General features: G+C 38.9%; 1 protein-coding gene across 1 annotated transcript; it reads right to left on the bottom strand.

Annotated features, from left to right (window-relative positions):
- Positions 1–18128: 18128 nt before the first annotated feature.
- On the bottom strand, positions 18129–21123 carry LOC145065707 (uncharacterized). Its single transcript, XM_079012756.1, has 2 exons — positions 18437–21123; positions 18129–18338 (listed from the first exon to the last, which is right to left on the bottom strand). Exons 1-2 carry the CDS (start codon positions 21047–21049, stop codon positions 18315–18317), a joined length of 2637 nt encoding a protein of 878 aa, XP_078868882.1. The 5' UTR covers positions 21050–21123; the 3' UTR covers positions 18129–18314.
- Between the last annotated feature and the right edge of the window lie 4620 nt (positions 21124–25743).

Raw genomic sequence — 25743 nt, 5'->3', positions numbered from 1 at the left:
GGTCTTCCCACACTTGTAGCAAGTCACTTGTTCGCTACATTTCCCAAAGTGATTCTTCTTGCACTTCTCGCACCATTTCACTTTGTTTCCTCCTCCGCTAAACTCCTTTGAACCAGACTTGATCTTCTCATTGGGCCTCGTAGACCCCTCAAACTTCCTCTTTTCGCCAACCTCAATCTTGTTGGCAGCTCTTCCCTTAATCATATCTTCCACAGACTTGGCAGCCCAGATAGCTGCCTCCAGAGTAGGTGTCTGACGCACTGGCACCGCGTACTCCCATGGAAGTCCGTTTGCGTACTTGTCGATTTTCGTCAGCTCATCCATAACAAGACGCAAGGCAAACTCCATCTCTTCTGTGAAGTTGTTCGTGTATTCATCGATTGACATGCTTCCCTTCTTCAGGGTTAGAAACTGGTTCTCTAGCTCGAGCAGGTTTTGAGCTGAGCAGTACTTTCGTTTGAATTGCACCAGAAATTCTGCCCATGTCAGTTGCAGGGGCTTGTTGGGGCTTAAAGACTTCCCCAAGGTATTCCACCAACGTACAATGCCTCCTCGAAACTAACGCACTGCAAACGTGGTCTGTAGTTTTCCTCTGCAACCACACGTCATGAAGGCTAACTCAATCTCCGAGATCCAATCCATGACCACGATCGGATCTTCCTTTCCCGTGAAACTCGATGGCTTGTAAGTCAGAAAATCCTTGTACTTGCATCCATTTCTCTCGACTCCGTCATCTTGGTTGTTTTGTTGAACTATTAGTGGGTTGGCTTGACCAACAGTCCCACTATAGTTTCCCTCCTCAGTCTGCCCTTCGTTCAACTCGGGCTGTTCGATCTGAATAGTCGCTTCCTCTCGATTTTGCTGGAGCAAACGTCTGGTTTCCTCCATTTGACGATCCAACATCGCCCGGATCATCGCTTGCACTCTTGCCATCGTTATTGGCTCAGTAGCGGCTTCCATAACCGGTACTTGCTCAATCACTGGGGGTTGGTTTCTGTTCCCATTTGCATTTACGTTTCCGCTACGGGTCCTTGCCATCTTGGTCTATACACCGAATAAGGTGAATCTACATCTTTATTTAGGATTGACGTTTAAATCATCCTTATCACTCTGAAACTTTTATATGCTAGTTCTAATATCGTAGTTAAACGCTTAGAATCCTAAACACATAAGGTTTCCAGATCCGGTCGGCAACAGACCATAGATCCGAACAAATAATAGCATGTCAGGCACAAAGCATTTAGCACATAAAAGCATTTTAGGCATAATTTCGAAAATAAGCTAGTGCTCACACCTCACAATCATTGCTTACCATTCTAAGTTTAAGTCTAGAAATCCTACAAATTCCTAGTTCGCTTAAACTAATGCTCTGATACCAACTGTTACATCCCCATTTTCACGGTCAAAAAAGACCGATTTTGTTTATGCTTTGTTTAAAAATCAGAGTAATATTTTAAATAAAAGTGTTGCGGAATTTGTCCCAAAACAAAATATGATAAAGATTTATCAAAAGCATTTCTATAGAAATGTATTTCATTTAAAAAGACTCGGGATGTCATGTTCGATACAGATCAAAAGCATAAACAATACAGCATAGGCCTTACTACATTATTCAGTATTTACAGGCCTAAAATCCATTAATCTCTCATCCCAAGACATCACATCTATGCTCATGCGCCACTACCTGTAATACAAGAAACTGAGTGGGTCAGGCTTGGGAGCCTGGTGAGCATAGAGGGTTTTCAACCCACAATAAATAAGTTATTAGCTTTATCAAACCAAACAAACCCGATTACCCGTTCCCGTTATCCTTACTTTACGTCCCTAAAACATCTAACACAATGGGACCTAGTCTAAGGACTATCATCGGGATGGACACTACTGCTAAGGGGATTCCTCAGCAATAAATGTCCTTAAGGCAACCATATGGGGGATGGAGTACATCTGGTGAGCACACAGTTCAAATAAACACCTACAGGTTGCGAGCCTGCTAGTGTTCCACTGGACTGTCTAGAATAGTCCGTGGTCGTCATCTATACTCCGCTAGATGACTGGATCATCAATAACATCTATAACGAGGCCTCTCATTATTTTATTTTGTCACACTGCAACTATTACATCTACCCATGTTTTACCCGACACATTTTGTAGATATAAAATACATATACAGTTTAAATCATTGAAAACATGTATAAAACGTCCATCCAGCATAGATAGCAAGTATTCAGATAATATGCACACATAGCACGTAATTTATATAAAATACTTCATATTTATGTGTAAGCTGAAAGTAACTATGCACTCACTTGATTAGGTGGTGACTCGGTACTTGAACAACACTTCGTTATCTCAAAACAATTTTTCCTTTACCAAAACCTAGTATTAATACCACTAGAGTTTAGTTTTAACGTTACTCGCGACTAATTAATAGTCTAGCTATTATTACTATTATATAAGCGTTAAATAACAACCAATATAACTCATAATAATAACCCAAATAATTATTTTAAGGTCCTAATAATGTTACTATAATTAAATAAAAGCTATATTAAATATAGTATAGGCGTAGCTCACTTACAACGAGTTTTTATTAAAAACCGGGCTTTGCTGGAGCAGTGTTTCCGAGCCGAAAGCTTTTCTTCTCGGAGCCGTCGGGCGCTCCGGGGATTCTTTCTCATGCTAGGTAGGTTCCCTAGACTTGGGAGGGGTTTAGGGAGGCTAGAGAGAAGTTAGAGAGAGAAAGAAAGGCTTATGGTGTGAAGAAATTATGAAGAGTTCACCTCTTATTTATAGGAATTTTATAGTAAAGTAGTCTCCAAGCTTCGTCCGTATCTTTCGCGTACGAGCTCCGTTTTTTAGTTTATTTATATCCACGCATTGGTATTTACGAGTACTACAACTTTCATTTAGACACCGTCAACTAATTCTCCTTCTATCTCATATTTACAAAAACTGTATCGAATTCGCCGTGCTCGAAAAGTAGAGACTAAGCTTCGTCCATAACTTTCGCATACGATCTCCGTTTTTGTCGATATTTATATCCATGCATTGGTATTTACGAGTACTACAACTTTCATTTAGACCTCGTTGGCTAATTCTCAATCTATCTCGGATTTACAAAACTATATCGAATTTGTCGTGCTCGAGAAGTAGAGACTAAGCTTCGTCCATAACTTTCGCATACGAGCTTCATTTTTTACGTTATTTATATCCATGCGTAGGTAAAAATAAAATCTACAACTTTCCTTTTTACTCCGTCGGCTTGTCAGTCTTTTTACCATTGAGTTCCTATTAATGAGATCTTCAACTCTCAGTTAGGTCGCGTAAGCCAAAAACTGCTCGAACTAAAATTCGAGTTTCGGGTTGTACACTGCTATGCCAAATCTTAGAAAAATCATAACTTCCTCATACGAAGTCAGATTCGAGCGTTCTTTTTATGGACACTCCCGGTTTAACATTTTCTACGACTTTTGTTTAGATCACTATGGCTAAAAGTCGCTTTATCGTAAATTCACTATTTACGCTTCCCGGTGTCGTGCCGGTTCCGTCGCGAAACTTTGACGAGTCATAACTTCTTCGTTATAACTCGGATTTCGACGTTCTTTATTTATACGGAACCCTTGAGACATATTCTACAACTTGGTTAAGATTATTTATTCTAAATAATCTTTTGTCGAAAATTCGTTTTCGACCCCTTTTATCTCTAAATTGACTAGCCCAGATTTACGGGCGTTACAATAAGCATAAAAGTGTATGATACTTGTTTAAACAGTTGATAAATCTTAAGATAGTGTACACAAGCATAGTTATGAGCCTAAGATACAAGTTCTTTAACTTGTATAAATATATAACCTATATATCTTTGTGTATGTATGATATATGTTGAAACTACCAAGTTGACAACCGTCTATACAGTCACAACACTTTTGTAGTCGGAAAGTGTATGTTTTTTTATTAGTTGTATTATTTTAACAACATAACATACTAGGGTATTGAAGTTTAAAATGATATTGTTTACGTATACCATATAAGCATTTAAACAAATAACTCACAAACTAATAATGTGTTTGCACAAAATAATGATATTTCAAGTGAATTTTGTATGATAAATATTACATACACGTACTACCATGTACGGACGAGGACCAAACATGAAACACCAGAGGGCATGATCATTTTATCAATTAAGCCGTTCTAAATTCCAACAACCTAAGCACCCTTCAAACCATATTACTTGTACAGTAAGTAGTGGAGTAGTAAATAATATTTTTTTGTGACTTATATCGCATAAAAATGATGATGTTGTTTGTATAAACAAAGCATTTAGGCACATATGTGTATACATACATACATATATATATATATATATATAGTACAAGTAGTACATGTATTCCCCTCGAAAAATATGTAAAAGTGGGGTCGTAACACTCACCTTAATGTGTCGTTACCGAGTTGTTTTTGAGTATTGGATGCGATAACCGAGATGTGTTATTGCAAATTTGAACTTCCGAGATTAGTTTAGTTTGATGAAAGGAGAGGCAATAGGATCCTTCTATGATGATGGGAGACATCCAAAGTGGCAGAAATTTCGAGGTGCAAAAGATCTGAGGCTTGTTGAAATTCCGAAGCTATAGAAATCCGAGGTGTAGAAGGATCCAAAGTTAAGAAAAATCCAAAACTATAGAATATCCGAATTGGGGATCTGAAATGCAGAAAGATTCGAAGCTCCAGGTTCTGAAATTGGAGAGTTTTGAAGTAAGGAGAAATTTAGAAGGTGGAGAGATCCGACGTTGGATGAGTCCGAAGTAGAAGGAGTTCTGAAGGTGACAGACTTTCGGAATAGGCAGATTCTGAAGGTGATAGAATTCTGAAGTTTGCTTGTTGTTTTCGGTTCTCTTCTCCTGTTTCGAGTTGATTTTAACAAAAGGGAGGGATGGGATTATGTTGGTGTTTAAGAAAGAGGTTATCAGGGTGGTATAGGTTGGTTTAGGGTGGTGGAATCAGTGGTATATGGTAGGGTGTGTGTGTTACTAAGAGAGAGATAGAGAAAGTATAGGGAGAGAAATTTGAGAGAGGTTTGTGAGAAGGATTTGAAAGAGAGCTTTGAGAGATATATATTTGAGAGAGAAAGAGAATGGTTGATGATGTGTGGATTTAGGAGAGGTGTGAGCTCTTATGTATAGTCCAATGAAGCACTCTCATGTCCAAGAAGGCATACTCTTCAAATCAAATAAAGAGCCATGCCTTGTACTTTTGGAGATGGAGTGCAAGTAAGAGGGTAAGAGGGAAGGGAGAGGAAACGTAGGAAATCAGGAGATGCTGATCACATACTCCTTCCAAGTCTAATGGGTCCCACCTAAAGGTTACACCCTCATTAAGTGCTCAAATATATACATAGTCGGGTGCATCAGGATCCGAATGTCGAGATTTTTTTCAAACGTGCTGATAGATTGAAGTTAATTCAAGGATTTCAAAAACTCAAACGGACTAATTTTTCGACTTACGGAACTCTGGGAAATCCCGTTTAAATTTTTGCGTCTAAATAGCCCGTAACGCTCGATTTTTTGATTTTCGTGAATATCTTTACTAAAAAATTTTTGAGTATGAAATTAAATATTAGGTTATATCCTTAGTTTTAGTGTCAAATATATTGTAATGTGTCGAAGTTATTGATTTATGTTTCGAAAGTCATTTTATCTATTTACTAAGGCATATTATGTTTCGAAGTTTTGACGTTTAGCCCTTAGTATTTTTTGTATACTTTCTGATTGTCCTATAAATAGGAGTTGTACTCAGGGTTAGATAGAACTTTTCCAAGTCTTTCAGTCTGATACTCTCTATGCATGTGAAAGTATAATTGAGCTATAAACCAGATCTTATTTACTTTTCGTTTTCATATTACTTTAATTACTCTGATTACATTCATACTCGATTAAATCTCTTCTACATTTGGTATCAGAGCGGGTCTTCGAAGATCAACACAATTTTTTGAAGAAACGATTCTCGGTTTGGCATAATTTGTCACAATTGGAGCATTTATGGTGAGTCTCTCTCTATAATCTCTCTAAATCTCGTTGATTCGTGCTTTGCGTTCTTGCTTTTTATCATTTTGGTTCATTGGATCAAATATTTTTTTTGAAAAACCCACTTGTTATGATCTAATTATTTTTTTCTTAATCAAGTCCTGATCCAATCCTATTTGTTGTTCAATTTGATTCTCAATTGCAATTATTTGTTTAAATCAATAATTTGGCTCAAAAATCATGTTATGAATCCATTAGTATACTTTGTTTTCTTGAGTCCATTTTTGATATTCGAAACTGTTCATGGAAGTTTTAAGCCCAACAATTCGTTAGTTCTTGATCCACTATCTTAAAACTAAAAGCATGTTCATCAAAATCAGATCTACTATTCGATGATACATTGCTCTTTGTCTTGTGCATATAGAGTTGTACATTTTGACATTCCAAGCGAGTTATCTATTGTTTCATCGTTCTTGAGTTCTGATTTCCCTTCATGAAACATTTGTTACTGAGAATCGAAAGTGAAAGTCAAAAACGTTATATTTTGGAATTGAGATTATATCTGACTGATTTTGGTTTGGAATCGTACTCTTGAATTCGATCAAAAGGAAAGTCAATCGAGTTTTTCAAAAAGTAAAAATCAGATTTTAGTTTGTCGATTCAGTAAATTGAAAGTTGATTGCTTGAGTATTGATGATTAGTCTGAATTCGTTTTTGATTGCTTTGAAGTCGATGATTGTAAGATTGATTTTGAATGCTTTTGGAAGTCAAAAACAAATCGGAAATGGTTGAAGTCGGTGTCGATGGCTAAAATTTGAAATTGAATCGACCTATATCTTCTATTCTTGGACTCGTTTTGAGAATGATAGAAGGTTCGAAGGTGTGTGGGTGTCTAATTGATCATCGATGTGATGAGCTCGAAGTCACTTGGAGTTTACATTAGAGGTGTCTAAGTCTCAACGAGTTGACTAGAAAGTTAGTGTCTTATTGTTTGTTTTCTTAAAATTGTCATATCTTTTGCGTACAAACTCTGTTTTGGACAATCTTTATATTTTTGGAAATAGGGAAACATGTACTATGAGTCTAGAATAATTGCTTCACTCAAAACTGCTTATTATGAATTTTCAGTTTTTCAGACGTATTACTAAGGTTACAGTTTGCGTTATTTGATTTGTTTGAGATTTTATACATTTGGAAGTATGATATCATCAGGCATCATATAATAGTTGAAATGAACTTATTTATTTTACTTAAGATGCAATAAAACTTAATAATTCAAGTTACAACAATATTTGCGGTGAATTGGCCATCTACAATATTAGTCATAAATTATGGGATATCACAAACACAACTTAAACATTTTGTCGGGAAGCGTCCTAGTCAAAAACAAAGATGGGGCAAGAGGGAAACAAGAAAAACTCAATCAATGAGGAAGTCGCAAAGATTAGGCGCAGGCATTCTCCTGGAAGCAATTTTTCCCACCTAGATAGCTAACCCCGTAATGGTAAAGAAACATGACTGGTCGTGGAGAATGTGCATATTACTCCGACCTAAACAAGGCTGGCACAAAAGATCATTACCCCCTCCCTAAGATAGACCAAAAGGTTGAATCCTTGGAAGGCTTCCAGCTTAAGTTCTTCCTCGATGCTTACAAAGGCTATCACCAAGTCCAAATGCGCAGGGAAGACGAGGAAATGACATCATTCCACACCGATCGTGGCACGTTCTGCTACCAAAAATGTCATTTGGACTCAAAAAAGTTAGGGCAACATACCAGCACCTGATGGACAAAGTCTTCAGCGATCAAATCGGCAGGAACGTGGAAGTTACATTGATGACATGGTTATCAAAATCCGTCACAGAGTAGCATTACTCAGAGACATTAAGGAACCTTCTGGACGCTAGCACAAGCGTAGATGAAACTCAATTTGGGAAAGTGTACATTCGGAGTAGAAGATGGCCAATTCCTAGGTTCTTAAATAACCAAAGAAAGAATCTCACCAAACCAAGCCAATATTCAGGAACTCCTCATCTCCAAGGCTCCTCACAACCTAAAGGGGGTTCAGGAGATCAATGGGAGATTAACGGCACTCGGCTGGTTCATCGCCAAGTCAGCCAAAAATCCCTCCAACTCTTCCACACCCTAAAGGGTTTCATCGACAAAAAAGAATCAAATGGACAACAGAGGCCGATAGAGCCCTAAAGTATCTGAAGGAAGCCCTACAATTGTTATTGGCCATGATGAGCACCCTACCAGGAGAAACTCTGTAGATGTAACTGGCAGCATCCGGCGAGGCCATATCGTCGGTACTAACAGTCGAAAGGGGCCAGAAGCAACTGTCGATACACTTCGTGAGCAGAGTGTTGCAGGGCCCAGAGCACAATTACCCAATTCTAGAGAAATTAGTCCTTGTACTGATTTATGCAGCCAAACGCCTCCAACGATACTTCCAGACTCACAAGGCCGAGGTTCTACCCAGCTTCCCAATGAAGCAAATCCTCCTAATATCGGAAACGTCGGGACAACTGACGAAGTGGGAAATTGAGCTAGGAGAGCATGACATAGATTACTGACCACAATCTGGCATCAAAGGTCAAGCTCTAGCAAACTTCCTGGTAGAAATCCTTGATACGCTCAAAGGGGTGCCGACGAATGTGTCGATAGATCCTTCAGATCCTGAAACGAATAAGGAAATATGGGAGTTGCATATCGATGGCGCTACAAGAAAGGAAGGATCCGGTGTAGGTTTGATCCTCAAGAACCCTAGTGGTGATGAGATCACGTATGCTTTAAGATTTGACTTCCAGGTTTCCAACAACAAGGCCGAATATGAAGCACTTCTCGCGACCTTCGTCTAGCGCGAGAGGTTGGAGTGAAACACCTCTCAACTTTTAGCGACTCTCTGCTATCAGTAACCAGGTCAATGGAATCTACGAAGAAAAATACTAAAGAATGCAGAGGTACTTGGACGCAACGCGGAATCTAACACATTCGTTTAAAAGCTTCAGGATCAAACGGATCTCCCGGGGAAAAAATGTGAGGTCCGACGCTCTCAGCAAATTAGCATCAACATCTTTTGATTAATTGACCAAGAAAGTGATGGTAGAAGTTCTCACAAAGTGGGAAATTGAAATAGACAAATCGATTCCATTGCAATATCCCCCCCCCCCCGACTGGACCACGCCCTATCTAGACTACCTCCTACACGGTGTCCTCCTATACGATCCTGCGATAGCCAGGATAATCAAAATCAAAGCCTAATAGTTTGGCATATAAGGAAATAGTTATACAAGATAGGGTACCTAGCACCATGGCTCAAATGCATTGCCCACGCAAAAGGAATATCGCACTTGGAAGAAAGTCATGCGGGAGAGGTCGAGGCACACAAAGGTGCACGGGCGCTCACGGGAAAGAAACCTTTCCTGGGAGTATACCGGCCCGATATATATATATATATATATATATATATATATATATATATATATATATATATATATATATATATATATATATATATATATATATAGGGAGTGGTTCAAATGAGAACCAAAAAAGGTTAAGAACTGTAAGAACCTCTAACTTTAGATGTTTATAAAGGGTTTAGGGTAACCCTAAACCCTTTATAAACACCCTAAACCCTTTATAAACACCCTAAACCCTTTATAAACCCTAAACCCTAAACCCTAAACCCTTTATAAACATCTAAAATTAGAGGTTCTTACGGTTCTTAACCTTTTTTGGTTCTCATTTGAACCTTTACCTATATATATATATATATATATATATATATATATATATATATATATATATATATATATATAGACACACACACATAAGGACGTGGCCGAACTCATGAAAAAATGTCTGGAGTGCCAAGCCTTCGACCCTTTTCAAAACCAACCCACCATGCCTCTAACCAGCATTAGCAGCCCTTGGCATTTCCATCAGTGGGGCATATATATTGTATGACCATTCCCAGTTGCTCTGGGGGGGATCCAAATTCGTGCTAGTCGCTATTGATTGCTTCACCAAATGGATCGAAGTTGAACCATTAGCCATGGTCACATGCAGGAAAATGATAAAGTTCATGTGGAAGAATATCATCACATGATTCGGTACCCCCAGAGTCCTGATTAGTGACAACGGTACTCAATTCGAAGGTAGCTTTGTCAAAGAATGGTGCGAGGGGAAGCAAATTCGTCGACGGTTTACCTCATTAACCTATCCCCAGGCCAAAGGCCAGACTAAGGTATCAAACAAGATCATTGTCAATGGTCTCAAAAATCGTTTGATGAAATCAAAAGCGGACTGGGTCAAAGAACTACCATTAATACTTTGGTCGTATCGCACGACCTCAAGGTCTAGCACCGAAGAAACGCCTTTCAGCTTAACGTACGGGAAGGAAGTAGTACTCCCACTTGAAATCACAAGCAGATCTTTACGAGTAACAGAGCTCGATGCGAACACCGATGAGGTTGAACTCTGTCAGATTCTAGACGTACTCAATGAAAAGCGCGAACCTGCACAGCTCCACCAAGCGGCCCACAAGGGCCGCACCAAAAATTACTACAACCAACGTGTATGGGTAAAAAACTTTAATGTGGTAGAGTGTGTATTGCACAAGAACGAGTCTATCCATGCATAGCCCTAAGGCAAGCTAATCGTTGTTTGTGAAGGATCATGTGAAGCTATAGAGGCACACGGGAACAGATCCTATGCCCTAGAAGTCGACGACGGGAGACCGATCCCTAGCACCTGGAACGCATATAACCTGCACCACTTCTATTCCTAGAGCATGGAGGAAAATAAGATACAATTAGGGAAAGGGTAGCATGATCGAACTTTGAATGGATAATCACACCCCAATAATTGGCCCCAGAACCAGGCCTTAGTTCATACATAATGTAGCCACTTCTTATTCTCATCAAACAATATTGATGTTCTACACATACTATCAGTAAAGTGATGCAAATTGACAACTATCAAAAAAACATGTTAGAACATTTTTTCACAATTCAAGCTTGATATCATAAGAGGTTGTGCACGTTTAACAAATGGTAACAAGGACTGGTCATCCACATCATTTGATCAAAACCGTTGCGAGAAATGCAACCATCAGCATCAAAGGTTCATAACCTTTCCCTAAACATGTCAATTCGGCCCAAAAGGCCATGAGCCTCGACCATGGTATGAATAAAGGCTTCAAAGGCTCATAACCTTTCCCTTAAAGAAAACAATACCTAAGTCTTAAAAGCCTCGAGGTAACGATCTCAAATTGACTTAGATGGTTAAGCTCAGAGTGCAACTCCCCAAGGCCTGTGACTTAGAGCAAAGTCCTAATAGGGTAGTCAATAAGCTTTAGCCAAAAACGACACCCCGACATAACGAGCTAGCCAAAGCTCAAAACTAAAAGCTAACTAAAATGATTTGGCCTAGAAATAGATGCCCGCAACTCGAAAAGAGGGCGTGTCTCAAGTTCCCAGCACGAATACCGAGAATGGACTTAAGGGGACTTAGACAAGCAAGGACTCTAGAGTTGTAAATTTAGCAGATAGCTCAATTGTCAACCCAGTCAAGCCCTAAGGCCAACATAAACCTTGGGAAATGATTGCTTAATTAAGAAAAGAAATGGACACACACCGGTAGCCAAAACAAACCACCGGAAACTGAGGCAAGCGAACATCTTAAACAAAAGCAATGCCATAAAAACAAAAGATAAATATGTATTATCCACCGGGTGTTCCCCGGACTTACATGAAGATCACAAACAAGCTAATATAATTATATATAAAAAAGATGTGGTTCAAGGAAAAGAAGACTCAACTGCCAGGAGGAGCAGAGGAAGGTTTGACATCCCCCGGATAGCCCTTCGGAGGACGTTCCTCCACCGGATGATCCAAATAGAGCTGGTGGAGCCCCGCCAAGTCTTACTTGCCAAGGCAGAGCTACGAAGAAAATTTTTTCTCCAAGAACGCCTTTATGGTAGCATGCATCACATGCACTGACTGCGCCGCAGCACCCTGCTCCGCTGGATCAAATTTTCTGGTAGCCAATTGCTTCCACACCGGCTGCTTACCGCTCTCAATACCGGCGACCATGCATCTCGCCTTCAAGTGCCGAACCCCAAGTGAAAATTCTTCACTATCAATGATTTGGTCATCTATTCGGACCACCCCCTCTTGAAGGACCCATGACAAATCCTTCTCCAAGGCTCTCCTTGTCGAGGCCTCGACCGCCAGCTGCTCGCTTTATTGTCTCATACGCACTTCCAGTGCTTCCTTCCCCACCACCAGATCTCGCACTTGTTGTAACAAATGCCCTACCTCCCCATCCAAGCTAGTTAGGTCTTCAGTAGCAGACTTCTCTCCAGTTGGAACAATGTAACGCTCCTCAAAATTGTGTCTCTCATCCTCAATGAGCCACACTTTCTCTCTCAGATCATAATGTTCTATCTTGACCGCAGCCAACTCCACCAGTTGGCACCCAAATAGCAAAGACGACCTACCGCCACCAAATACAGAGCAACCTGGGCCGCAACATATTAGAGATCAGTCGCCATATTGGAATGAGAAAGAAGCTCCAATGACTCCAAAGTGGTCGGAGGAAAGCATAAAGACGCCATTCATGAGCACTGGAAGGTTGCGTCGGTAGAGACTCGTGAGTGATATTCCACTATGGGCGATACACACCATCACTTCTCAGTTGCGTAGACATGACACCAGAGACGGCACCGCCAGGAGGTGGAACCAAACAGAAACTGGAGGCAACTCTAGAACCGGCCGCAGACTTTTTACCAAAACCTCCATCACCTAAATCAACTTCATCCCTTGTTCCCTTTTCCATTCGCTGATGTGCAACAGTCGTTCCTTGGTCCACTCTCTCCGAATGGCATGAAGCGTCATCATCAAGAATGTCAATCACATCAGGCAAGCCTCCATGCAAGAAATCAATATTACGTTTCTTGCGTAATCGGCCACTAGTCGTGCTAGCCCAACATCACCCACAAGCACGGAATCTACCCAAGTTGTGCGTCGATTAACGGTGGCCCGACTGCCACCAGTAGACTCGCCCTTCATCGTCCACTCCCATCAAAACAAAATGAAGGATCACCATGGGAACCAGCACCTACACCTATAATCAATGGACCAGAGACGACTCGAGCGCCAGACCCTTCGTTCACAGCAACGAAATGAACGTTCAGAACAAACATACAAGTAGCACCAGTGGTGGTGGGAGAACCTCCACCAAAGGGATTTCGTGATACTAAAGGTCGCTCTTAAACTTCCCATACAACACTCTCTTGAGGGACAAAACCCTCTCAGCACTTGCAAATGAAACAACAACCATCAAATTAAAAACCTCCTCCCCAAGGAAAGCTCCCTAAAGCGGAAAAAAGAGAGGGGTAGGGAAAACGGCACTTACCATTTTTTGACACGTAAAATTAAGGCATCATCCTTCGGTCTCTCCAAGCGTCACTCATTCCTGCTGCCGCCATGATGCAATCTTGCTAATCTTCCATGTTGAAGCATATCCACTTCAATGCTTCAACTACAAGCAAACTAGAACCCGACAACTAAGGTGCCCGATCCGAGGAGATGGTCATGCAAGGGTAGTCAGGACCAATCAGATCGTTGTTAACCCACAACCATCGATCCTTCATGTTCTTTCGAGGAGCCCTCTAGTTAAAAAGAAACACATGAGTATTGCGCTGCTAAGAGAAAGTATGTATGCCAGACTGGGTAGATGATTTGAAGAAAAACTAGAAGGCCCGGAGTTGAGGAAGTACACCCAAGACTTGGCAGGCCAACTTGAACCCAACAATCTTGTTAATGGTTTTAAGGGTGAGGTCATCTCCAGAAAAGCCATACTCACGCATAACCTCATCAAATAAATTTGATATTGGCAGACAAAGCCCCACTTCGAAAATCGACATAAGGACTCCAACCTTCCATGTCGGCGACTGGTAGAAAATAGCCCTTCCTTCAGAAATTGTACTCCGTGTTCAGGCATGAACCCAAAACGGAATTTAAGAGACTCGAACTCTTCCAGTGTCAGGTCGCTCCCAGATTGCATGGACGTCATCATAGACCCCGAATAGAAAACGGTAAGGAAAGAATATCACAAAGAAGAAGACTAAGACAGTTGAAGCATAGGAGATACAAAAGATCAAAACCGCCCCTAATAAAGGGGAATTTTAAATACAAAATGGGAGAATCGAACGATTACCACAGTAAAAAAATTGTTCGTGCAGAACGGCTATGTCGCATCAACGGACATCAGATCCATCCCTACTAAACGTGTATCCTGGTCAAGGCTAGATTAACTCAGCTACATCATCCCAACGCAGAAGTCTACTAGCCTAGGGGACTTGTTAACGTATCCCTCCAGGAATACGCCAAAGACAACGGAGTGGTTATCTAAAGGACGACCTAGTTAATGGTCATTGCCCAGCATAAGTGCTACGCCCAGGCCCTCGCCCTCATGGCCTTGCGCTTAGGCCCCGACGTCCTAACACCAAGGCCCACAACATGCCAAAATAGTACCAAATTGCTCCCCATAACGACAGTTGTAGCGCTAAGAGTGCCGCTTCTCAGTAACTCTACACCAATAGTGGATAACCACTAGCGGTACATGACCCACCAGTAGGACGCCTCCATGTCCTAACAGTCCAAACAAAGTAGAAGGTGTTGTCGGGGACATGCTCCCAGCAACAACATGTATAAAAGGAACCATTCTCCTCCGATAGAAGGGATCGCCACTTTCACTATCTCAAAGTAAACACTAATTCTCTCATAAAACTTCTGACTAGACCGTCGGAGTCTCGTTCTAGGACCCTCTATCGGACGACGACTAAGCGGTTCTTTCTTTACTGTGATTCTCAGGCTTAAATCGTGCAGAACAACCAATAACAGCGTTAAGCTTGAGGACATATCACAACACCCCCCGCCTCCTCCCTTCCACTTATACTCTAAAAAAACATTCCCCAAGTAAGACACACGACCTATAGGCAATGTTTCGGTTCCTTCTATTGATTATGCCATCTCTGGCCTCCACTGCCATCAAATTTATCATCATATTCGGATTTCTCCACCATGGCCTTATTCGTCGCTGTCTACTACTCGCTATCCTATTGTCGCATTCGTTGTCGTCGGCAGATCCCTCAACCATCGTTGGTGTCGACTTTCTCCACCATTGTCACATTCTTTTGCCATCACTTCTAGTGAAGGTACAAAACTCCAAACAAAATACCTTCTCCAATTTCTTCTATTCTTCATCTTATGAATATATACATGTATTTTTCATCTTAATATGTGTACAAACAACCAAATACAATGGTTGTCTTTGTGGTGTTTTATGTAATTATTATGACATATCTACATCTTTTTCATTAACGATCCTTATATGATTTCAATCTTAGTGAATTTACAGTGAGTATTATCTTTATTATATGTATTTATGCAAATTTTATGACATATTTACATATTTTTTTATTAATGAGCCTTATATGATCTCAATCTCACTGAATTTACAGTGTGAATTGTCTTTATTTTATGGTTATAGTATTGTCTTTATTTTATGGTTATAGTATTGTTTTTCTTAGGCATTACGTGCTTTTAAGGAGATTATTGGACAGGGTAATCAACCGTGTATGATTATGTCATATAGGGAATTGGAATTGGCGTTAATGAATGGCATAAAAATATTTTTCACACGACAACAAATATTTTATGTGTTTGGCATATGGAAAAGAATGTATTGACAGTTTGCAAGTAGTATTTTGGACGTGTCGGGGAGTTCGATAGTTTTATGTTCGGTTGGAATAATGTTGTATACTCGACAACGGAAGCTCTCTTTGAGGAAAATTGGTTTGAATTTGAGTCAATGTATAAAGAGAAAAAAGATGCACTTGAGTACATAAAGAACATATGGCTTCCTTGGAAAAAAAAAATTGTTAGTGCTTGGACCGATAAGTTCTTGCATTTTGGCAACCAATCTTCATCAAAAGTTGAAGGTGCTCATGCTAAACTTAAACAATACTTGCATGTTTCTACAGGAGATTTGCGGGAAGTGAAAGAGAAAAACTGTGTTGTAGTTGAGCATAAATTTAATGAGATTAAAGTGAAACTCTCGAGTGATAAACTTTAAGTTCCTCACAATTGCAATATGTTGTTTTTTAAAGAGCTTCTTTTTTAGGTAGTATATCTCCTTGTATCGGTGTCTTTATGACAACTATGGGTCTTCCATGTGCTCACAAAATAAAATATTGGAAATGAACTACTTTATCGTTGGATTTAATCGAAGGATTGACAAACTATCGCTAAATTTTCAAAATGATTTGCATGACGAAGGCATTAGTAGATTTAATGAGTTGTTTAACGACTTGTGTTTAGCGTATCAAAGGTGTCCTTAAACAAGAAAGAACATGTATTTTTAGTGATCACTAAACTTATGAATCAATCTAACACTGTTTTTGAGCCCGTGATTCAACGACCAAAAGGAAGACCTCCAAATCAAAAAAGAAAAGAGTAATAACTTCCACAACACGAGGTCCTTCAAGATTTGAGTTGGTGGAATCATCTCAGTGACGCAATAAAGTGGATGGTGAAAACAACTTAATCGATTTAAACGTATATACAGTAAATCCGTTTGATTTGGATGCTCCTTTTTGAGCACGTAATAGTTCTTCATTTTTATATTGAATGACTAGTTCTTTATTTATTATTTTCTTTTTTTGATTTGGATAATTGTTTAGATTTCTATCTGGATGATTGTCTGATCATATTTTTTTGGTAAAAACTTGGTCATATAATTAAATTTTTGATTAAATTTTTGATTTTAAACGTTACAATCAAGTGAATTATATACGTTTGATTTATATTTTTGAAGTTTATTTGTGACAAAAAAAATCTAGAGCAAAAAACAATTTTTGTAGTGATAGGGGTAAAATGTAAGTTTGATAAAATAGATAAAATTGTAAAATTGAAATTTTGTAAAAAAAAAATGATAAATATGGTAGAAAAAGATATATTTATATAGTCAAAAGGATAAAGAATGAAGTTTAGTAAATAGAGGAAAGGATAAAATTGTCTATTCATAAAAAAAATAATAAAAAAAAAATGTTGTGGATTGCAAAATTTTAATATGTACAAATCACCTCCCTCTACAAAAAAAAATTAACATGTTTTTTTTTCTTTTGGTATTACAAGACCCAAACACGCAATGGTTTCCGGCTTTTAACATTTCTCTCTTGCTTTTCTACGTAAAATGATAAATATCAAGGTTCTTCGCCATGGCACGTCACAGCTCCAAGGCTTGCACCTGCCGCCAAACTTTGCCAAAACGCCGCCTTAACTCATATATGTGTATAAAAATGAATAATAGTTGAAAATGCATGTAAAAATATTAATTATATAGAAAATTGACGTCTTAAGTCATGCCTTATAAACGCCGTGACTCGCCAAGGCTTGGAAAAGCTTGAGACTTGACATTGCCGCCAAGTCACGCCTTACGTTATTTAGAACCTTGATAAATATACCCTTGATTAAGATAAAATGATAGACACCAAGTCAAACACATAATTAGGACACAACATTAGCGTTTTATTACATTTGGCAAGCTTTTTTTGGAACACCGACCAACATACATTGTAATCTACTTTTTAATTTCACCTATATCCCCACACACAACTAGAACAAGGTAGGCTAAAGGCATGTTGGTACTTACTAGGGTAAGTACTTAATCTAAACGACTATATATGATTGTTTCATTTTTACTTAATCTAGACATAATAACTTAATAGGTTAAGCTAATAACCACATGTAAGCAACCTATTAAGACATTAACCCTTTATTTATTTGTCCTTTTTTGCCTCACGTTAAAATTGATGAATATAACGGAAACAAAATTGGTTATTAGTCACATTCACACTATTTATTCAAACTTTACTCATACATAACTTAATGAAAGGGGAATAAATAAAGAAAAGACTTATGTCAACCAGACAAAATTTTGCAATTTTTTGTCTCATAGGGAGGGATATCTACCACATCAAGTTTGGTCTAATCTATGTTGGCCACGTCAGCAACACACATGCACATGATGCATTACAAAAAATTGATATAAACACTAACATAACATATAACATAACATAAGATATAAGACAAACTTTTGACATGTGTCACTAATCCAACCCTACATTCAATGATAAGTAGTGTTTACTTCTAAACAAAAGCAAGATTTACCAATGGAAACTTACTATCTTCCTCTTCCCTTCACAACAAAAAATCACTTCAATCTTCACCACCTTCCTTTTCCTGCAACATATCAACCATCATCACATCACATCACATTCATGTATTACTATTTCATGAAAACACTATAACCAAGTTTACAACTTACAACTGATGTTTACCTTTGATTCATCAGCATCAAGAGGAACACTTTCCACATTATCATTCTCCATAACTTCATCTTCTACCTTCTGATCCATTTCAGGCTCCACAGACATTTCCTGATCCTCCTCCACTGACTTCTGGTGGACTTCAGCCTCACCCAATAATTCCCCTTCATCCCGATTCTCTTCACTTTCAACAGCTAATTCCGGTTTATCCCGAGTCAATTTCCGTTCCACAGACATTCCTTTTAGATTCTTCACTTCATTCTCAACAGACACCAATTTATCAGCCATCTTCAAGACCTTATCATGATGCATTCCCAATTTAGAAACACATTCTTCTTCATGATCCTTCAACATCTTAAGAATCTTCACACGATCTTCCTCTTGCTTCACCCGTTGTTTCTCTAACTCCCGTGTACTCAAAACCAAACCACCGGGACCCGCGTCTTTGTAAATTGGTTCCTCATGAAGGGCATAACGTTTTCTATACTCGGAGAATTTGAATCTAGTATCATTCAAAGCCTTTCTATACCCTGCTACAAGATCCCCCATTAGATAAAGCTCACGTTCAAGCCTAAATACCTCTGTGTGCTTCTTTGATAACTCTTCATCTTTTGACTTTATCAACATTTCCATGTAGTTTTGGCGTTCTTGAAGCTGGTTTATTGCTAACTCGTGATTATATTGGGAGTTTTCGAAAGCTTGTTCTTTTGATTCGTGTAGCATCTTGGCTTTTTCCATCCATTGTTGCATTTGATCCATGCATGTATTGAAATCGGTTGGTTTTTGACCCCAAATTTCATCGGTTTTTAACCTTTTGTGATTTGGGTCGACATGGGTTATGTGTTCTTCGGTTTCCATCACTCTTTTGCCACCATTGAAGAAAGAGGAGGGCCCACCATGAGACATGAATGAACCTTCTCTTGACCCAAAAAGATCCATGCCATTAAAAGGATTGTGAGATGCTTCGACTCCTTGAAGGAAATTACCAGTTAATCCATCTCGATCTAGAGAATCATCATTCGCCTCCATCTCCATGTTGAATCCTTCATCTGCTCTTTCACCACCTTCTTCTTCTTCTTCTTCTTCTTCTTCTTCCTCATCTTCATCCTCCACTTGTTGAATCTGTTCATCTTCATCTTCATCTTCGAGTTCTTCGACCTTTGGTTCTTCATAGTTGTTCAAATCACTATTACATCGCTGCAAAAAATGGTTGCCTAGTTCATTTTTCCCAAACAAAGGCCAGTTCCCTTGTTCCTCCTCTTCCTCCTCCTCCACCTCCTCCACCACCTCCTCCTCCACCTCCTCCGCCACCGCCTCATCCTCCTTGTGTTCTTCGGCATCCACCATGACCTCATCATCTTTCTTGACCTCTTCTTGTACTATTTCCTTGACATCTGACCCTAAAGTTAACTCAATACCTTGTTCTTCAACTATCAAACTTTTCTCTTCATTCTCTTGTTTCCCTTCTGTCTCTTCTTGTTTTCTTTCTTTCTCTTCTTCTTTCCTTTCTTTCTCTTCTTCCTCTTCTTTCTCTACTTCCTCTTGTTTCTCTCCTAAATCTTCAGCAATGCCATTAGCAACACCTTCATCTTCTTCCATGAAGAGCTCAGGACGCTGTGACCTTATGAGGTACTGCAAATGTGATGCATAGTAGCAATCAACGAGCTTATCTCCTTGAGTTAGTTCTTTCTCCACCATATGCCAAATCAATCTAGCGGGATCCATTTTCTCAGGGTGGCCATCTTTAACACATCTAGTCATTTTAGCTAAATCCGGTGGCATAACCCATGAATCCTCATGTAAAAGTATCCAACTTGAAACGAAATCATCAATGAACCCAATTGCTTCATCGGAAAACACCTCAGAATCCAAATCCACCTCCTCCACAGTGCTACTGCTTCCTTTCTCTGGCCTCGGAGCAGGCAGCTTTAGAGTTCTAGCAAAGTCAGTCCTATTCAGATTTAACCTGACATCATTAACGTAACTACACCGCTTCTTCTGATCATAATTCACAATCAACTGAACAACAAGATCGGTCCTTATGCTACGGTCGAACTCGATTTTGCTGAACTCGTATAACCCTAAACGCTTTAAAACCTCCTCGTGCTTAACAAAATCTAATTTTTTGGTTGGTATAAAGGGAATGGGTTTGAGGATATCGGTTAGGTTTTGAAGTTTCTTGCGTTTATGAGGATTACGGTTAAAGGCTTTCTTGCGTTTGTTGAGTCGGCGCTGGGGGTTGACTGGTGACGCAAGTGGTGGTGGTGCTGGTGATGGAGGTGGGTTTTTGGTTTCTTCGGGAAGTACAATTGGTTCGGGAATTGTAGCATGAGACATACCTGTTTGATGATCGTCTTTTTGTTGCGATTGTTGATCGTCTACATCATGCGTCAACAGGGCTTCTTCGTCTTTGTCTGATTTTTGAGGATTCTGAACTCCGACATCATGGAGGGGCGATTGATGAGGGTTTGGGGGATCTAGGGTTTCAGAATTTGGTGGTTGCCGCGGTGGTGACTGTTCGGCTTCTTTCGATTGAATGGAATTTGGATCTTGGTGTTGCAAATCGTCGTCGTCGTCCTTATGTTGTTGGGGTTGAGAATGGGAGGGACTACGAGTAACAGCCATGGCGACAACTGGTGACTGTTCCTTGGCTTCCTCTGCGTCAAGATTCAAAACCCGGAGCTTATTACATCAAGAGTAAATTACATAAATAGTCCTCGTCGTTTGGGTAGTCTATAGATTCCGTTCTAATTATATTCTTTGACACAATTTCACAAATGGTCCTGTTAGTTTAAAATATTTCTCTCATACGGTCCTTATGAAAAACAATTGCATAGATGGTCCCTTCCAACAAAGGTTGTCACGCCATTGGTCCTTATGTATAATGTATTTTTGGTTTGACGTTATATATTGTCAAAAAAATAACATTTATGTACAAAAAATCATAACGACTGTTTTAGGAAAAAAAAATTGTATGATTGATCCTTATGTTTTCTTAAAGCACACATAGTAAAAAATAAAAAAAATAATAAAAAATCATAAGGAGTGTTTTAGGAAAAAAAAAATTACATGATTAATCCTTATGTTTTCTTAAAACCTACGTAGTAAAGAATTAAAGATAAATATTTAAATTCCTACACGTTTGATCTTTATGGTTTCAAAAGCTTATCTGTCTAATCCTTTTTGACATAACAAAACGTTTTTGCCATTTTTATTTTATTTTTAACTAAAAATTACCCCCTCCTCACTTCATGAGAAACACAGCGTGTCAAACTCATAAGTTTCAATGTCCTTTTTTAGGGGTGAGAGTCCTAATCTATAAAATTTCTATTATGCAATAAACATTTTTCTATTTTTTTTTAAAACAAATGGACCATTTGTTGTAAAAAAATTTGCATAGGGACTTTTTCTATAAATTAAAATGACAATTTTGTAATTTACTTTCTACAAAGGAATAAAGTCAGCCAACATATGAAAGTCCTGTAACGAAAGTGACAACCCAAATAGTATATAATTAAACACATGGACCATATGTGTAAAAAATATACTTCACAAGAACCTTTTCTTGTAAATTACGGATACATATTTTCTAATTTATTTTCAATATAAGGACCAAAATTGTCAACATATGAAATTCAAATTTGATGGACTAAAGTAACATTTTATAGAGTAAATGGTGGAAATTGTCGTTCTACAAAGTTAGGGGCGAAAGGTGTAAGGATACGAAAGTCTATTGACCAAATCTACCAATATAAGAAAGTTTTGTGATCAAAGTCTAAAATAATACACTTTTGTGACGAAAGTCTAAAACACAAAGTATATTAGTCTAAAACACAAAGTATATTATTGGTCAAAGTTTATAATTATAAACTCTTATGGCCAAAGCCTAAAACCTAAAAATATATTATTCCTAACCAAATTATCTTTTATTATATATAATAATATTTCTTTTTTTAATTTTAGTTGATTTAAAAAAAACAAAAAGGGAAAGAAAATAAAACGCGTCTCTCTCTCTCTCTCTCTCTCTCTCTCTCTCTCTCTCTCTCTCTCTCTTGTTGGATCACATCACGACTCCCCGACTATCTAACAACCGCCATGTTTTATGTAACGTCCCAAAATTCATAGAAAAATTTTCATTTTCTTTAACAATAAGTCATACAAACGAGTTGTTTTAAAACTGATCATAGTGAATATATTATTTAAACATTAGAATAATAGCATTAATTGTCAATGCGGAAAACTCGTGGGACACCGTGCAGTCACGTTGGGTCCTTCCCTTTCAAACTGGAAGTACCCGAAACCATAAGCATAAAGCTTAGTGAGTTTCCTAAAATACCACATATCATACATACAATAAAGATTGTTATATGTCAACCATAGTCTTGTCATTATGCCATGAGTTGTATCATGGTCTTTCCTTTCCATGATGGGGGCCAAAACCTTGGGTCTTACTGGCAAGTTTCAAGAGTCACCTTCTGGTCTTCCATGCAAGTATCATAAAAACAACTAGCATATTACTTATAATTGTCAGGGTCTAATCTCTAGTCTTGCATACAATTTATCGGGAGCCACCTCCAGGTCTTTCATACAAATACTAAGGGTCACCTATTGGTCTTCCTATATAACATAAGCCAATGGACCGACATTGGTGCCTTCGACCCCCCGAGTACAGCGAGAAGACTCGCCTGAATCAAAAAGCCAACTAACACTCAACCCAAAGCTACACAACCGCTATAGCACTCCTATCACAACATACAAGGTCTAACCTTATACTACATACTGAAATCAACCATCTTGGCCAAAATTCAACCCATGTCAAAAGTCAATGGTCAAAGTCAAAGGTCAATGTTGACTTCAGTCAACCACCACGTCGAGGCTACCTATGGCGAAAATGACTGGGAAAGTCACCTCATTCTGATAACCACCCACCCTTACTATTGTCGAACCCAAAATAACAGAAATCCCAAGCCCTAACGAAGAATGAACTTCAACTTTATAACCCAGACCGCACAAACCTATCATTCCTGAACAAATTTACGGATACCCAAAACATATACGCCTCGACCACTTATCGATATCGAAAAATCCTCATCCAAAACAAAATCAGCTACATACTAAAAAATCGGACAAGTACAGGTGGTCATGGTCTATCCGCCAGCATGACTCCATCAGTCATTCACTCCCAATGAAGGACAGCTCAACCAACCAATGCTCGAACGATCACCAAGTCCGCTCAATAAACCCTAGTGACAGCTATAAACCAAACTGAGTTCTCACATCACATTTGGCCCCAACCCAGCCTACGATTTACCAAGTATTAAAGATGTTGAGTCCCACTCACAACCCTTCACCCAATCATGTGATGATCTAAATCATACTAGAGAATGCCACGAGCCAAGTCATAGACTTCCATCACTGTTACCATCGCATACCAACCTAGTGAATGTTATGGTGCTCTGCAGTCTTTAACACTTCCACAACCGCATCCTATCCTAGTAAATGTTACAACTGCTCCACAATCTTACATCACTTCCACAACCATACACTAAACTGGTGAATGCTACGGTTGATCTGAAGTCTTACATCACTCCTATAACCGCACACTAACCTAGTGAATGATACAACTACTTTGCAGTCTTACATCACATCCACAACCACACATTAACCCAGTGAATGCTACGGCTACTCCGTAGTCTTACATCATTCTTGCAACCGCACACTAACCTGGTGAATGTTACGGCTGCTCCGCAGTCTTACATCACATCCACAACCACACACTAACTTGGTGAATGTCACGACTGCTCTATAGTCTTACATTACTCCTACAACCGCACACTAACATGGTGAATGCTATGGCTGCTCCACAATCTTACATCACTGACCAAAGAAAATTATTCCTTGCTTAACCGTGAACCATATCGCAACCAGAAATGGCTCTCTAGTTGACTTAGGATAATACCATGTTGACTGGCCTTCCCAGTTAATCCTTAATCAAACAATATATTATCCACACCACCCGATTAGCCGTTCAAGGTCCCGCTGACCACACGGTAGTCTGCTCCACACTCACAATCTTGACCTATTTTGGATTCTTCCCAGCCTCAAGGAACCCTGATGCTTCCTACAGATATATCAATCCAAAACTCTACACATGGGCAGAAATTCAAAAGTGGATCTCACTTGGAACTATCCCCGACAGCCCCAAGTGACCATCCCTCACTTGATTCATCCACATTATGATAACTGATGGGTTTTATGCATAAGAAACAATCTTATGTGCTCATACAAACCCTAATGCTTGGATCTAGGTTTCTCTATTGTACATGCTTTGAATCCAAAGCCATAAAGCCTATATCTAACATATAATAAACTGAATTAGGGTTTAGATAATTACCTTTGATTGTTATATTGCAGTAACAATCAATTCCTTGCTTTGATTGGCTTTAGAAAGCTTAGTGACTCAAGTGCTGCACCTCTAATGGAGTCACAAACACCTTATGCAACTTGGATGAAGAGGAGAAGAACAGAGGCTGCCCAAAATGACTAGAAACCCTAGAGGATCAGTTGTCCACGTTTTTGGGGCATAAGGGTCCTTTATATACATGTAGGCTATTAGGGTTTTCAACTAGGAAACCCTAATCTGACTGCTTAAGCCCTAAGCAGCTCATGGACTCCTTTAACATATCCCTTGGACGATTTCTAATGGGCTTTCCATAGAATTCGTCCAACCTATATATTATTAGGTGATCCATAGCCCAATTATAATTATCTTATAATTACAACTTCAGTCCCCTAAGTTTAATTAATCTCTTTTAGCCACAAAATTAATTATCAATTAATTCTTTGAGAAATATTAATTAAACAATATGATTTCTCTTTTAATATATTATTCTCATAATATATTAATAAATCATAATTAAACCTTTCTCTCCTTAATTCATCCTACATATTTCTATGGTGAAGGCAACCCAAAAGGACCATGTTCATATTTGGGTCAAGTACATACCAAAATAGTTATGGACTTAGACACTAATCCAACAATAACTTCATAATCACTAGATTACCTAGCCATCCCACAATCTTCCTACCCAATCACCACCACACTGAGCTTACTAGACTAAGACCCCATGATAAAATGATATCGGGTGCTCGTACCCCAAACCAGATAAAAACACTTTACTACTCTTGAAAAAGATTTTTGTATCCAAAGTACCCTCCCTTGATAAAATTCCACATCCTTCTATAATCCCAACGGATGACTATGAACCCAAAAGATCCACAATTGGAATAGATAGATAATCAATTAAATGTTCTACCTG

Source organism: Lactuca serriola, chromosome 8, assembly GCF_051521515.1.
Source record: "Lactuca serriola cultivar US96UC23 chromosome 8, Lser_US96UC23_V15, whole genome shotgun sequence".
NCBI lineage: Eukaryota > Viridiplantae > Streptophyta > Magnoliopsida > Asterales > Asteraceae > Lactuca > Lactuca serriola.
Note: the sequence above shows the minus strand (reverse complement) of the source record. Positions and strands in the feature narration are given on the sequence as shown.

Coding starts and splice junctions, on each gene's coding strand:
- LOC145065707 (XM_079012756.1), bottom strand. CDS start 21,049: ATGGCTGTTACTCGTAGTCCCTCCCATTCTCAACCCCAACAACATAAG. Junction 18,339..18,436: donor TTGATGCTGATGAATCAAAG/GTAAACATCAGT, acceptor GATATGTTGCAG/GAAAAGGAAGGTGGTGAAGA.